At 33.8% G+C, this 16,753-nt stretch overlaps 1 protein-coding gene across 1 annotated transcript in view; it reads right to left on the reverse strand.

Moving 5' to 3' along the window:
• LOC108368826 (platelet binding protein GspB-like) overlaps nt 1-15,912 on the reverse strand; it is a gene marked incomplete at its 3' end in the record, with an annotated part of 70,429 nt that extends 54,517 nt beyond the window's left edge. Inside the window, exon 1 of the mRNA XM_017623746.1 lies at nt 15,686-15,912. Within this exon, the coding sequence (XP_017479235.1) occupies nt 15,686-15,912 (227 nt within the window). The remainder of the gene's footprint in view (nt 1-15,685) is intronic.
• Between the last annotated feature and the right edge of the window lie 841 nt (nt 15,913-16,753).

A 16,753-nucleotide genomic window follows, 5' to 3' on the forward strand; every position in this document is an offset into this window, starting at 1 on the left:
TTTCCCCTTTCATTTTTTTGCTCACTCACTAAGGGCCTAAAAGAATTTTTTGGTGACTTTAAAATTGAAGCACATTCATGTGCTATTTAACATTTCATCAGATAATTTGTTCCGCTTTTTACATGAAACACCAGTTACAACTGAAAAGATTCTTTCTTACTCAGCGCTTGAATTGGTTAACGTAAGAAAATTTTCGAAATTGTCCTTATACTTTTTAACAATTATATACCATTTCACTCCACATCACATCTTCAGAACGATTAATTACGTAAGAATGTCGAATATTCTTGAATTTTGATCAATTATGCAACAATGACTGCGTCAAAAGAAAATCCCTTATTTATATGAAATGCCCCTTTTTTCCCTTTTAATAATTTTTGATGCAAAATATCCCTCAAATAGGGAAATTACCCACAATCTGGCATCACTGGTTGGGTGGGTGCAAAAGTGAAGGTCAAATCAAAGGTATTCTAAGGTGGAGTTTGCTTTGTCGCTTTTCCTTCTTTAAAACTTTTTTCGGCGATAACGGTTGATTCTTTTCTTGTTTTTTTCACTCACTTTTTCAGTGCTGTTATCTATTTTCACTCGCCTGTCAGATTACTTTTGCCCTTATTTGTTACACATCATTGCTTCTTAACTGGCCTCTTCAGGCTTGCTCAGTGCATAGTGAAATAATATAAAGTGTGCCAGATAGCAATGATATTCTATTTCGATACTCTTATTTGACAATTTCTTATCACGAACTTTTCCTTGATTTGACATTCACGTTAACCCTTTCGTGTGAGAACTTATGAATTTTTTTGATTTGAATAAAAAATTTAAGAAAAAATTCTAAGAAATTCTTGAGGCTTGTGCAAAAGCACACACAGCGTTGCAGTACTGATGTTTTCAATCCGGAAGGATGAGGATCTAGGCCGAAATTGGACAGAGGCGTGCAACAAAGCGAAGGGTTAATGCCAGAATTTAAAAAAAAACCGAATACCAGACGCGAAAGAAAAAATAATAACAAAATCAAATTTCGCTATCAAATATGAAGACGTCGGTTATCTGGTATTATTTCACTATGGCTCAGCGCCTTTGCCAATTTAAACTTTTTCAAATTATACCGGGGCTGTTCTTAAGTAACTCATACACTAGAAGGGTTTCAATCTTGACAAACAAATTATGGTAAATAATTGTAGCCAACAAAATTCTCACGAAACCATTTCCAAAAAATCTGAAGTTTTAGATCAGTGAGGAAAATTCTTGAAAAATAATTGGTAGAACATTATAGCAGATAATTTTAGCGAAAGCTTAAAATAAAATATAAACAAAACTTTAAACGAGAAGCAATAGTTATTTTGGCATCAATGTTAAAAAAATATTGGTAAAATTATTTACACTAAGAAGTATAGAGAAAACTTGTGATGAAGAATTATAGCAAAGCTAAAATCAATGAAATAAAGGCAAGACATTTTCCTAAGAAAGCTGTTAGATATTAGAATAGAGTGAAAACACCTAAAAAAGTGCTTCCAAAATAATTATAGAAAAACATTATAGCGAACAGCGACAACAAATTTATAATAAAAAAAAAAATCGAAAATGCAAACTACAAATTATTATGCCAATAAATGGGGGAAAAATATCGTGCGAATTGTCACTTTCTAGTAAAAGTTATAGGGAAAAATTATAGCGAAAAATTATAGCAAAAGTAGAATAAATTAATTCACGCAAAATAATTTTCAAAAGAATTATTAGGTGTTCGATAAAAATAAAAATTTTGTTGAAATAATTTCTAAGAAAAGTCTTCTTAAATAAAAATTTTGTTGAAATAATTTCTAAGAAAAGTTTTCTTAATTTATTTACTAAAAAAAAAATTAAAAATTTGTATCAAAATTTAAACCTTACCTACAAGAACTATGGAAGTGAGATTTGTTGTAGAAAATATTTATGTTACGAAATATTGTAATTATAATGCAGAATTATAGCAAAGGTGAAATAAATGAGATGCTCGAAAACAGTTTTCCAAGAAAAATAACAGATGTTCTAACAGAGTGAAAGCAGCTTAGAAAAGTTATTAAAAAAATTAAATCGCAAAAAAAAACAATTAATATAATAAGAGCTAAAATAAGAAGTAAATATTTTTATTATATCAAAGTAGAAAACAATATTGTAAAAACTGTTTATGATAAGTAGTGCAACAAAAAATTATATGGAAAGAAGAAGAGTGAAAAATGTATAAAAAACATAATTGGCCAAAAATTTATTACGGGGTGAAAATGTGAAATTCCAAAATTTTATCAACAACAACACAACCAAAAATTTCGCATCAGTCACCAACCATAAGCAAATATAATGACCGATGCGAGATTTTCGGCTTTGTTGTTTCGATAAAATCTTGGAATTTCACATTTTCACCCCGTAATAAATTTTTTTTAGAAAACGTTCTGTATTGAATAAAACGCGCAGAAAAAATTCTAAATATTTCTTTATTTACACGAGCAAGTTTTTTGAAATTAAATTAAAAAAATTATAGCACAGATTGTAAAAAGTAACGTAACCCGTTAACTGCATACTATAATAATTTTCTAAAAATTCGTCATTTTTCGAGATATACATTTAAGGTTAAAAAATTACAGGACAAATTTATAGCAAGGAAATATTTGTCTGATATCGATTTTAGTAAATTATAGATACAAAATTTACAAAAAAGCTAATTAAAGAATATTTTAAATTGTACAGATACAAAAGAGTAAAAATACTTTAAATAATTTTAGTAAAAAATTATTAAAAAATTTTTAACAGAAGTTTCTGTTTGCGATGCACCAAAATTTTTTTAAAATATGCGTTATTTACATTGCCATAAAAAGCTTATAAATTATACAGATATAAAAGAGTAAAAAAAATATATATTTTAAATAATTATGGTAACAAGTTATAGCAATATTTTTTATAGCAAATTTCCTGTATTCAGATGTTGCAAAAAACCGCCAGAATATGAGATTTCTACATACATACATGCACAAGAAAAACCCATAGGAAAATTAGGCAAACAATTATTTTCGTTTTTACAGTAAAGACGATTATAAAAAATAATATAGGAAAAAGCTATTCCTAAAAAAAAATAAATTATGCTTTATGTCAGAGCAACTGATCTTTATGGAAAACATTTAAAAAAATATTCCATAACATTTAGTATTTAAACTTGTATGCATACTGCGTTTAAAATTTTGGAGAAATAATAATGGAAAAAAATAAATAACGCACAAAAAATGGTACGTAATCTGCTACAGCTCCATATTACAATCTATAGCAGCACGAAAAAAATGTATATTTTACACAGCTGAATTCTGGGCGTCTAAACTAGGTAATCTTTTTAAAATATCAAATGTGTGCGCTCATGCAAAAAACGAATTTCTAAAAAAAAAATTAACCATCACCATTTTAAAATATGGCATATGAACCTTTTGATCTTATCATTATTACCGCTATGTCTTAATCTTTTCATGCTCACGCTTGCATCACCGAACTGCCGCTGTGAGCTTGCATGTTCGACCTTTACGAACCCATCCCTTTGAGTCAGTAAATATTTTGCCCAAACTATTCCGCTATTTTCATGTGGGATACATGCTGTGGGCACTTTGCAAACGCAATTGTTAGCATTTGTAATATCTTCGTTTAGTTACGGAAAATTTGACAATACTATTAACATATTTTCGGGATACCGCACCGGGTGCAATGAAGGATGGTGGCAAGGGGTATTGGTTTTACGAGACGACCCAGTAGAACGTGATGCCCTTCGGCTACTTTGTTTAACATTTCTTGCGCTTCCTTCACAATTTCCTATGAAGATTCAATTATATATTTTACACAAGTATGGATACGAATGTTAACTACATACATATGGACATTAGGGTGGGTCGAAGAAAAACACAAAATGTTTGATACGAAATTTGTATAGGTCGTAAAAGGTGCTATTTTAATCCCTTATTCTAGAAAATAAATCCTGTTTTTCTGCGACAATATCTTTAGTCTGCTGAATGAGCTTGAAAATTTTAAAATAGGAGTGGGAATACCAATTTTCCAAATCCGGAGCAATTTAAAAGTAACATCAATATCTTAATTAATTAATCTTGATTTCCTACCTTATTAATTAAAATATTTATGTTACTTACTTTAAATTTACACAAATTATTCTTTATGATTTTATGATAGGAAATAAGTTCCGGATTTGATCTATACAAGTCGTTGTAAAAATTTGAAAAAATTGGTGTTCCCACTCTTATTTTAATATTTTCAAGCTCATTCCGCAGACTGAAGATATTGTCGCAGAGCACCAGGATTCTAGAATAAAGGACTAAAATAGCACATTTTAAGACCTATACAATTTTCGTATCAAACATTTTGTGTTTTTCGACCCGCCCTAATATGCATAAAAACGTATGTAGTTGGCGAGCGTATAAATTCTGCTTATGACAGTCTTATTTTGACAAGTTCTATTCATTCCTGTACATTTTTTTATTTATTTCCTTTTTTCAATTTCGCATATCATCATTTTGTACATTTTCATGCTTGCACATTTTTCTTTCCATCTGCTGCAGCTATTTAATTTGTATGCCGAAAGCATCGTGGCCTTGTTGTAACTCTTATAATAAATTTTTTTTGAAAAAAATGTTTCTTGTTTTGCTTCTTTTTTAAGTACATACATATGTAAGAATGTAAATATTTTACTGCTTTGCCATTATAAATTCTTCTCACATCAAAGTAAACTCAACGTACTAACTAAACCATATCCTGCCACTTGTGGTGTTCAACTGAAGGAGCAAGGCAGATGCATGCTCTTCAGCAAAGCTGCAGGGCTGAGTTGGCTCACTTTAAAGCACTAAAAAAACTACGGTTCTACCAGTTAAAATTACTTATGAATAAATAACCAGAAGCCGCAATAAATTCCAAAATGAGAAGACTGTTTCACCGCCGAATGGAAATTTAATTTCAAATGACTGAAAGGATGGAATTTGTAGGAGGAAATAAGCAAACTAAAAGCCCGTAATCAGGACTTCATATGACCAGTATATTCATACATATGTACATATGTATTTGTTTAGCTGAGGGAGAGCGGGAGACCAGGTTTAAAGGTGACCATATATATTAATTGGGGGACTCCACTGGAGGAGTCGTGCTCTAGCTGCCGTAGGCTGCTGTGCAATGAGCTGGGATTTATTTGGGGGGACTCCATTGGAGGAGTCATGCTCTAGCTGCCGTAGGCTGCTGTGGAATGAGCAGGGATTTATTTGAGGATGCATTCATGCAGAGCCCCAGTGTGGCTTGTAAGCCGGAGCTTACTACCATACCAAAAAGTACTCCGGGAGTGGAGTGGGAGCGATGCTCAAAGCACCGCGTGATAGCCAAGCTAGTTAAGCGTTGACCATCGTGATGAGCCAAGCTGGTTTAGCGTTGACCATCGTGATGAGCCAAGCTGGTTTAGCGTTGACCATGCTGAAAATGCCAGCGACTTATCACTTCACTAAGTTCAGCGAAGAGATATTTGAGAATTGCATAAAAAATGCATACCCAATTAAGAACGAGCGAAATACTTTTAAACACAAGTGCGTGTGTGTGTTCGCTGCACTTGGTTTATGCGGGAATGCAATATAAATGCGTGTGGGTGTTCGCTGTTCTTTGTTTATGCGGGAAATGCATAAGTCGCTTAAACAGTATTAAAGCGTGAAGAGAACAGCGTATTATATCGAGAATTTCAGAAAGTTTAGAAGCAACGAAAGTTTTATTCAAATGTCGAGTTCTACAGACCTTAACAATTTATTTCGAGCTATGAGTTACATAAGCCGACAATCTTAAAGTATCTTCGTTATTAAGGTTTTCGTTTTATTTTCTTGCATCTGTGCATATCGAGTGAAAGTGGAAGCCTTTGCGACAGATGCTCAATTAAAAGTTTTCCACATAAATCGAAGTATGACGGCAGAGTTGAAGGAGGTGTCCTTTGCAAAAACTCTCTGCAAACCTCAGGATTAAGTTACCCGAGACAGAGGTGGCCAATATACGGGTACTTAGAATGAAGGTTCCTTCATGGAACTCCTGACGCCAACATTTTGAAATATTACTAAATAATTAGTTGTCCGGCTATTGGTATAAGGCCCAACTATTTCATAAATGATTTAGGATTTATATTCGGTCTCGCCTTTATGAACGGTTGGGTCATCTAACTTCGGCTGATCATATTTCATTCGCAGTAAAAGCTTTGCCTTCATGGTTCAATTTAGATTAGATCATAGTACTTCTTGAGAAGTGATACTTAGTATATCTCATCTCTTTTCATAATTGATGAGCCAAAAGGGCAGAGCACACTCTGGAGAACGGAGTATTCGATAAGCAGTCTGAAACGCTTTAAAGCCAAAGAAAAAACATCAACGCCCGTTAATTGGTACATACGACATCTCCTCAAAAACCGGTTTTCTGAAAGATGATGAATTGCAATCATCTCTTTATTAGCTCCGCAACCCTCCAGTAATTACGACTTTAAGTTGTAAGCACTTCGGCTCCCACTACTTTTGCACTGCTGATGAGCTTTTTTCAATTTGAGCTGTAGTTAATTTCGTTTTGCGACTTTTTCTCGCATCCTCAATATTTTTCAGCAGTTCCGCTTTGTTTTCGCTAATTTTATTTTACTAGATTTTCAAAAAGTTGTAAGTTTTCATCCCTTTTTCAATCTATCTTTCATTTTGCAGCTGCTGGGAAACCGTCAGCCACAAGCTAGTATCTGCAGTCATGTCGCTTTCGAATTTTATGGTTTCCCAGGATACCCGACGATGTAGTCACTATTTTTAAATTTCACCTGCACGGCTTTCATTGAAATTCGCGCGCAAACTAAACTAAATCGCGTTTGCTGTCGATGCGCGAAAGCCCGCAAACTTTCGCTGATTATGATTAATCACGCAGTTGATTTGTGCTGGAAAAGTTACACTTCCACACGCGCAAGTAGTAAAACGAGAATTTTAAGTGAAATGCTGCGATAGCTTTATTACACAGTTTCTCTCCTACTCCTCCTCCTACTCCCATCTCTCAAGTATTTCAATTTAATTCTACGTTTATCCAGCTTCAAAGCTAAAATCTGCGCTGCATCCAATAGAAGTAAGAACTAATTTGTGTACAACGTTTTAGCATCAGCAGCATGAGCCAGCAAAGCTATGTGGCTAATGACTTTGTTTCATTATAGTTTAGCGCAATTTAAGTCAGCAGCAAATGTAAAGCTTTTAATAGCATCAGCTATTTCGTGTTTATCTTAAGTGTGCCTTTTTGCGAGAAAATCCAACGAAATCCTTCCGCTTGCTTTCATAAATATTAATTTTGAATTGATTTGCTTACTAATACAAAATTTATATGAAAAATGTCTACGATACTACGATCTGGCAGTGCGCTTGCCATGCTCTCATGAAAAAGAATATTTCATTTAATATTTTGGAAGGGGGCTTAGGTTAAGTTAGGGTGGAGTGTAGTTGGTGGGCAATGTAACTGAAAGTGAATATTCAGTATATTTAAGGCGTAGGTATTAGCTGGACATGGGACTAAATATTCAATCCCGATCCCGTTCATCGCGAAATTCACTTTTTAAGTTCCGAACCCGCCCATCCTGACGTTTTTTAAAATTGTTCGTGTGTTAAATAATAAAAAAAGATAATAATAATTTTTTTTGCTTTTTTTTGTTCATTTTCGTCTCAATAAAACATAAAAAAGTGCTAGTTTTATACAACATTTTAAGGAATAGTTTCTGAATTTTCGGAACTTCGGGAAGGGATTTTGGTCTCGTTCTGGCCGCAAAGTGTTGTGGGTCCCGCGTGTCCTGATATACCGCGTCCATCTCTAGTATTAACTATAAATTGTAATCTTTTTTTTGTTAATCATACCTATGGTGACCATCCGTACTAAATTTCAAAGGGCTGTCTTTTGGCTTTAATTCTAAAAATGCCTTTGGCCCTTTATTTCAAAACTTGTTCTGTAAAATACGAACATATCGATGGCTGAGTGGAAGATCGACCTATCTCGGCAGCCAGTTCGAAAACGCTCTATCTCAAAAAACTTTTCAAGAACGCCCTATTTCAGAATTTAATTGAAAAACACCCTATCTCAAAATTCGATTCAAAAACGCCCTATCACACTTCAAAATGTATTGAAAATATGCTTATATAGGGCGTTTTTGAATCGGCAGCTGAGATAGGGCGTTTTTGAAACGAATTCTGAAATAGGGCGTTCTTGAAAAGTTTTTTGAGATAGAGCGTTTTCGAACTGGCTGCCGAGATAGGTCGATCTTCCACTCAGCCATCGATATAGTATGATATCAGACATTAATGCATTTCATATATGGCAGTCTGATAGATACAAGTTTTGAAGGAAGAGCAGAGAATAAAAAAGACTTGGTAAGCCCACTCTTGTCATGCGCTCGGGATTGAAAACGTCCGACCGTCTGGAAGTCTACATTTATAGCAAACTTGAATTTGCGAGAAAAAAAACATGGTTAGGCATGTTATGCTTGTGTGCACATTGTCACATATTTATTAAAAAAAAAATTGTTTAACACAAAATGAAAGTGAAAAAATATTTGCTTTTCTTTATCGAGCAGCATTTAATGAAAGTCTAAAAGACGGCATACACGGCTCGTCTGACTCGCGAGTCATTTGTGTACGTGTTGACTCGCCTAACCATATTTATTTTCACAAACCCATCCAAACCGACTTACGAGTCAGACGCGCTGTGTATGCCGCCATTAGTGAGAACATGTGCGTCGCTAACTGTCATCTGTCAGAAATCAAAAAACTTTGTGTTGAGTAAAAAATCAGAAAAATTATGAAACAATCAGGGCTATCACAGAATCCATCGAAGAAAATGTACGAATTCGAATGTCTGCTAGGAATACGAAAAAATTGCTATCACTGAATCTGAGTGAACTCGATAAAATCGTTACCAGCTTCGAATGCTGCACATTGATGAATCGAAATCAGCTGCCCCAAAGGAAACAATAGAGATATAAGGGGTATTCTCGCAGTCTTGCAAAACCCTTGCACGGTGCACGGATTACACGGTTTGCAAAAATCTGTCCCATAGGAAAACCAGTTTTTACCGTACAATCCATGCACTGTGCAAGGGTTTTGCAAAACTCCGAGAATACCCCTTTAGTATATGTATGTAATTTTGTTCGCGTTGCCTCAACAGTCGCAATGGCCGACAAGAAGCTCCCTTTGCAGAAGTTGTCGGGATGAGGATGAATCGGAATCGAGCTCTCAAGAATTTGAGATAACGCTTGGGGGAGATAGCGGAGGTGAAAATATCAAGCATCCACGGCTTCATCCGGGTTAGTAAATGGTTTAACCTCGGCTACAAGAATGTGCCTACTCCTGGCACTCAGACAGTGCATTCGCAATGGGTAAATCTGCAAATCTGCCTTCGAGTGGAAGTACTAGTCATTCCTACGCGCCTTCCTAACCTAACCTACTCTTTCGCTCAATAAACTGCTAAGGTTCATTAAAAAGTCGTGTAACTTTTCAGAGGAGCAATTAACCCCACCAGTCTTTTCCTAAATTTTAAATCCTCTCTCTAAAACTTAAGTATAATAGGTAATGTTGCCCGAGGGCTTGAAAAAATTAGTTCTGAGCCATTCACAATTTCCTTTCATTCCCATCCCTCCCATATCAAGTAACATCCCCACACATCTTTTCACCTTGAGTCCGAACAGCTAGGCTGGTGGCAGTCCTGAGGAAACATTAAACTAAGTTAAGCTGCGTTAGCTAAAGATGGTTCTTTCGCGGAGTTAAATCACCAGGACCGGACAGCATCCTGTCTGTTTTATTAAGGAATATGCGGAGTTATAACTATACAATCTCCAAGGCTATGAACAACGTGGTGGAAAAGCGTGGAGGGGTAGTAGTTGACGTATCTTTAGTGATATTAAAGTTGCATTTAAGGCCTAACTAACTACTAACTTGTTCAACACCCAACAGTCAGTAAAGATTTATTTATCGGTACGCACTAATTTTCACTCTGAAACAAGAGCACTAAAATATTTGTGGAGTCGTGTTATAATAGCAGTCAACTTGTACCTTGCATTTGAACTGAGCTATTAATTGTTCTCTCGTCGTTATATATAACCGCAATTAATTTACGTGTGCACTTAATTATACATATTTGTGTGTGTGAGATAACTAAACTCTATTGCATGAAAAGCTATTCATTCTCATTAAAATATTGTTAATCCCAAAACGATTGAGTTACTAGAGTTAGGTAAATGTTTTCGCATCTAAATTAGTTATTTACATATACATATGTATATGTATGTACAACCCCTGCAGCAAATCAAATTGGTTCTGAACTCGCGCCGAGCTAGATTGAAATGGTGCGGTGGCATAGGTTCTTAATCTAACTATACAAATCAGTGCTTTCAACTCGTTCTTTAACTTAGCGGTGACTTATGAAGTGGCCATTGCCACCGTCTACAGAATTTATGGCTTCATGATTTCATTTTGGACAGATGTGGAACAATATGCTGTTTGTGAGAAAAAAAGGTTTAAGATTAGATTATTGGATGTATTAATTTTTTAAAGCATTTATTATGTTTCACCTGTAATCAAATCTTCCAATAACTTTTTAAACAACACTCCGATGAGCTAGATATGAAAAATTCAAACTTAGCTCATAACCTGATGACATTGCAGTATGAAAGAATTAATGCTGTAGGTGGCGCAGGAGTCGAGATATTTGAAAATCCCGTGTTTATGGTGCAATATGGTTCATAAATAGTTGCGATCCCGTACGAGTGCGGACTTGTCGGACATAGTCAGAATCAGTCAGATTTTACTGGAAATCGATTCCGTACTCGGTTCTCTGACTATTGAGAGGACAAAAAAGATAGTAAATAAGGTCCTCTCTCTGTCAGAAGTTACCAGTTTTAGTCCGAAGATTTTTTTGTTGGTAAATTCTGGTAAATGTGTGAAACGATCAGCTGTAATGTGTTTGGCAACCAAATTGTAAACAAAAGAATTCATGTTAAAAAGTATTTAATTACTTGCTTAAGTGGATTCTAATGAATTTGAAAGTATTTTTGGTTATTTACACGTGTGAGCTGAGTGTGTTTACATACAAAATAAGCAAAAATTTACACCCAAAATTTGGGGTTTTTTTTTCATTTTTGACAGTTTGCTAGTTTTATTCCGAGGAATACGGGATTGTACCTAATATTTGGAAAGTATATTACTTAAATGGAAAGAAATTACTCCTCAAACATTTCTTCATTGGGTGGTGTAAGAGTCGATATATTTTACCTATTTTCGCAACTATGGTTCGTTTTAGTTTATATTTAGAATATATATTACCCACTTGACATACAGGGAAAAATTCTTTTTTTAACCGATTTGAAAAAAGGAGGAGAGTTATTAATTCATCGTAATATTTTTTTATGTATGTAACGGGTAACCTTGGACCACGTAAACTGTTTTCGATTGTTCTTTGTTATTGGAAAGGCGGTACCTCAAGGGATGGTCCCTTAATAATTTGGTTTGCTGTAATTTTTTAATTATCTGTTACTTTTCGTTTACATATTTCGTTTTATTTTACCTTCATTTCTTTTATCTTTATTCAATTTCATAATTTCGTCTAAGTTTTTAATCTGAAAACTCACAACTTCCTCCACTGGTATTGTACGAGATGTGAGAATTTGTACATTTACTTCTGTAAGCTTTCACATGCTAAATGTGAGAAACTTTGACGATAGCGCAACTAGCACAACGCAAGTTTCAACTGCCCAGTATTAGCTCAGAGACAGTTCTGAAATTTGTAGGGCGGAACTAGGCTCTACAGGACTTTCTCTAAATTTGTCGGCAGGGACTTAATATTACTTGTATATTTGTAAATGCCTATACATATGGGCATATAAATATGTCTATCACACATAAATGCTTAAAATAGTATAAAAATCCTACAGGGAATTATGTTTTGCAGGCTCATTTAGCTAATTTTAAGCTCACAAAGCGAACAAATAAAACTGGTATAAATTTAGTATGTATGTGTAGATGGCTGTTTATATATACATACATGTGAATATATATGAAGCTTAGCACTAATTAGCATCAATTTTCATCAGATTAAATAGCAAATTTCCATAGAAGAAAACTGATCAGAAATCGCCTATTGTTCTTTGGCGCCCACACACACAAGCAAACACATATTATATTATTGAATAATTGTGTACCGCAAATATTCAAAAGAACAATTGAGAATTTGCATATCTAATAAGGATTACGGCTATAACGATATTTTAATTGGACTATTTTTTTTTTTTTATTTTAGTCTTGCAAACCTTCTTCGGTTTCCATCAAAAACTACGATTCAGAATTTTAAAGCACAAACACATTTTTCGCTTTAATTAGTTGCAATTTTTTCTGCTGTCATTGTATGCGTTTCCATTTAAATTCATATCCGCTTGTTTACAATTACTCTTGTTTTTAACACACCTTAAGTAATAAGTTTTTCTGCGGTTTATAAATAAAATCACTGCATATTTTTGCATTTTTTTTGTTTTCATTTCAACATTTTTTTGCAGCAATATGTTGAACAGATATTCTCACAAATTAAACTTAAAATATGCATATTAATTGAATGATTTCATTAACTATATTAAATTTATAATCAGAGTACAAATGTAATTTAAAAGAAAATATTTGTGTAGCTCTTTGGCGCATGCTATGTGTTTTCATACTCTAATTGAATCTTTATTGTGTGCGTTGTAATGCCTAAAAACTGGTATATTTGAATGAAAAATTAAATATAGTTCCACGAAATTTTTAAATTCCTCCATATTTTTAGAAAGTATAGACCAAAGCTGCAAAATTTGCAAATCTAAGAGGCAACCACTCAATCGTTGCCAAGCATTTATTGGGAGGTGGCTACCGTTGAGCAAGACCTTTAATTTAAATTTTCTTGTTAAATCAGGAGTAGGATTATAAAAATGAAGCAATTATTATTCCATATTTCAGCTTGGAGAATGGTTCCCGGTGCAGAGGTCCACGCTGGAGCTGGGACCCGCCAAAAAACTATTAACTAATACGTTGAATAAAGTAACGCAGCATTGTGGGCGTCAAACGAATGGCGTTAAAACCCGCTTATTTCGAAAATATTTTTTAAGATGGTGGCCACCTGTCCAAAAAGTTAAAATCAATTTAATTAATATCTTCAATGAAATAATTTAAGAAGTGTGGTAGTGGTCTAAGAGTGCTTTATTTCAAAAATATTTTTAAGGGGAGCTGCCACCTGTTTAGAAAATCTAAATTAATTAAATGAAGCAATTAAAGAAAATATTTTAATTTCGGTATAAACGAGAGAAGCTTTACGAAAGCTGTATCAATTTGGAAAATATTTTTGACGAGGGTTGACACCAATTTAGCAATTTAATTGATAAGTTAAATGAAATCGTACTAGTCTATAAAACGATCAAAGATACGATATATCTATGCATATCGAAATGCGTTTAGTTATCAAAACCAATCGAGCTGCCGAAATAAATTTAGTTGTTAAAATATTTAGTTATAGAAATTTATGGAATTTTCAAAATTTATGGCTATCGCATCTTATTTACTTAGTTATCGATATTTATTGAGACATCAAAATTTATTGAGTTGTAGAAGTCTATTGAATTATCGAAAGTTGTCGAGCTATCGAAATATATTGAGTTATCAAAATTTACAATTTTACAAAAATTTATCAATAGTTATCAAAATGTATCGGGCTATCAAAATGTATCGAGTTATCCAAATGCATTTGGTTAAAAATATTAATCAAATTATTGAAATGCATTTACTTATCGAAATTTATCGAATTATCAAAGCTTATGGAAAGCTATCGAAATGTAAGTATATCGGGTTATAAAAATTTAATGAAGTTCAATCAGTTATCGAGGTTTATCAAAATGCATGAAACTTATAAACAGTCATCGAACTTTATTGATAGGTAAAGACAGTTATCGCTTTTTAACAAAAGTTAGTGATAGTTTTCGAATGTTTGCGAAATCGAAATAAAACCATACTTGTAGATAGTTATCGGAATTCATTGCTACTTATTGAAGTTAAAGATAGTTATCGAAATCGATAGAATAATGTAGCAATGTATCGATAGTTATGGGATATCAAGGAAAGGCATCGCAATTTACAGATACATAGTTAAAGATGTTGCACACAGTCATTGCATAAATACCTTTATTCGGAAATGCGTTAAAGCAAACCTTCAGTTCCCTCCATTTTTGAACTTTAATGGTTTCAAATGTTGAACCTGCTTTCCCTAAAATTTTTGGTAGCCCTAACTGCTCCAAACTTCCACTTTATTATACAAAACCTGATACCATGAAAATTTTTAATTAAAAGGTGAAGAATTTTTTAAATTTTGCACTAAGGTTGGAATTCTGATTTTTATGAGTTTTGCTGTAAATTTCTGGTCAGCTAATTAAGTTAAGTGACATGAAGTATGCTCGACAATTTCTTTTATATGGAAGAAAATGCACAACACAGTCAGCAAAAAAAAAAATTATTAAAAATCAACGCGATTGTCTAGCGTCTTGAAATTTGCACTTTCACATACTAAAATTTAATGGGCTATAAAACTGCACACCTAAACTTTTTCTAAAATATTTGAATAGAAAGTTTAAAAATTTTGGCTGTAATTTTTAAAGTTTTTTGAATTTTTATAATTTTTGTCCGAAGTTTGAAATGTGGATTTATATGGTGCTGGTTATGTAATGTGCTAAACTTTTATAGAAAAAAATTAAAAACATTAAATAGACAAAAGAAAATTAGCCAAAACGGGTTAAAATGTCAGTCAGCCTAATCAACTAACCACAAGAGTATGTGCGTACACATTTAAGCGCTTCGCTAGCCATCTTTATAGGTGCTGTGAATGTGTACATATGTTTATATACAATAAATATTTACAAAAGCATTCGTAGACACTTTTCAGTTTATTACATATTTACATTTCAGCATTTATCTATTTTCTCTATCTATTTGAGTTCGCTTGTGCCCTTGCCTTTGTTTATTTATTTACTTATACTCGCAATGCTCGATGTCAAGCAAGGTTAATCCATTTAGCTAAAGCTGGGCACATAAAAGAAATTTTTATATAATTTTTTTTTTTAGAGTTAAAGAAAGGTGAAAAATAAATGAAATTAAAGAAAATCCAGCATTTTTACACCATTACACGCATTTGTATGTATTTGTGCACAAATGTTCAAAAACAAAAACGCAATTCATTCTCGCGTCCCAGTTTATTAAAACACATCGCTTGGCTTTACTTGACAACCATTTGTCTTATTTAACAGCTGCACACACAACTTTTCATTCACCCTCTAGTCTTCTTTCACACACAAACAAAAAAAGAAAAGAGAAACAAGTAATGTAATAATTTCCCTCATTTGAGTTCACACAAACCGTGCCAAGCCAAGCGTCATGCCTACAATCACTCCTTTATAAGTTTATGTTTATACATAGATATGCGTGCGTTTACACAGAGCATCTCCCTTGTTCATGCCGACATTTATGTCGCTTTGTGCATACTTGTTTTTAGATTTACTATATACACTTCTTTTCAAGTATGTATGTACATATATATTTGTCATTGATATTTCTGTCTGCATGTGTCTCTCACTCATTATCTCACTCACCTGTCATGCGGTTCTTTATCCTTCTCCCGTTCATATTGCGTATCCGCCAGCGCGACTATCGTGTCGTTGTCATTTTTCTTATCCTTCGGCTTGCTGCCGCCGGCGCAGCTGACGGTGGTGCTTTGGCCTTGTACATTGCTATTGTTGTTGTTGGTGCCTGCGATTTCAGTGCCGCCACCACCGCCGCTGCCACTGCCAGTTGCGTGCTTGTCCTTGTTCTCCGTCATGCTGTCAATTGTTGTTGTTGCTGCTGTTGGGTGGCACTAGACAAGCGATTTTATTTTGTTATTGTTCAAGGTGTTTTTGTTTGATTAGATTTTTTTTTTATTTGTAGTGTTATTTTTACTCTTCTCACCCCTTAACAGCCCCTTAGCTTCATTTAATAATACATACATATATGTATGTATGTATACTCGTAGTGGCAGTTGTTGTTGTGCTTATGCAATCACTTCAATAATTCGTTATCACACTTTCAATCACATTTCCCGCGGCGCTATAGCTTTCATTGGCCTTTCACTGCCACATTGTTAAATCGCTGTCGCTTTTTTGTTGCTTATTTTTCATTTCGTTGCTCTTCGTAATCTACGAGTATTGCGTCAAATACCAGTGGATGACCGGGGCGTATGAGTGACGCGTTTCTGGTCAATTAATTGAAATTCATTTATTTCATTTACTATTTACTGTAGCTGTGACTCACATTTGATCATTTCGTGAATTCTGTTTTTCTTACCATTTAGTGTAGACAATTCTTGGTAATTGATGAAAGGCATTCGAATTAAATCAAACCATTAGCGAATGCGTTAATGAGCAATTGGATTTTTGGAAAACTAAACTGATGCTAATTAAGTAAGTGTTCATTAAGAGAAAGCTCCATGGTTTATATTTAAAAGGGATTTCTGACGAAATAGGGTATGTAATGCTCATAATTGATACACCCACACACTGCTTTTACGGTAATGCGCATTTTCTTTCTACAACGCGCGTTAAAGGTCTTTTTTTGTGAGCAACACCCTCCAAAAAAAAAATCCAATTGTTAGATTAAAATTGAATGGGCTTCAAATCTGCATA

The sequence above is a fragment of the Rhagoletis zephyria genome, unplaced genomic scaffold (assembly GCF_001687245.7).
Source record: "Rhagoletis zephyria isolate East Lansing unplaced genomic scaffold, Rhagoletis_zephyria_1.1 Rzeph_scaffold_00054, whole genome shotgun sequence".
Taxonomy (NCBI): Eukaryota; Metazoa; Arthropoda; class Insecta; order Diptera; family Tephritidae; genus Rhagoletis; species Rhagoletis zephyria.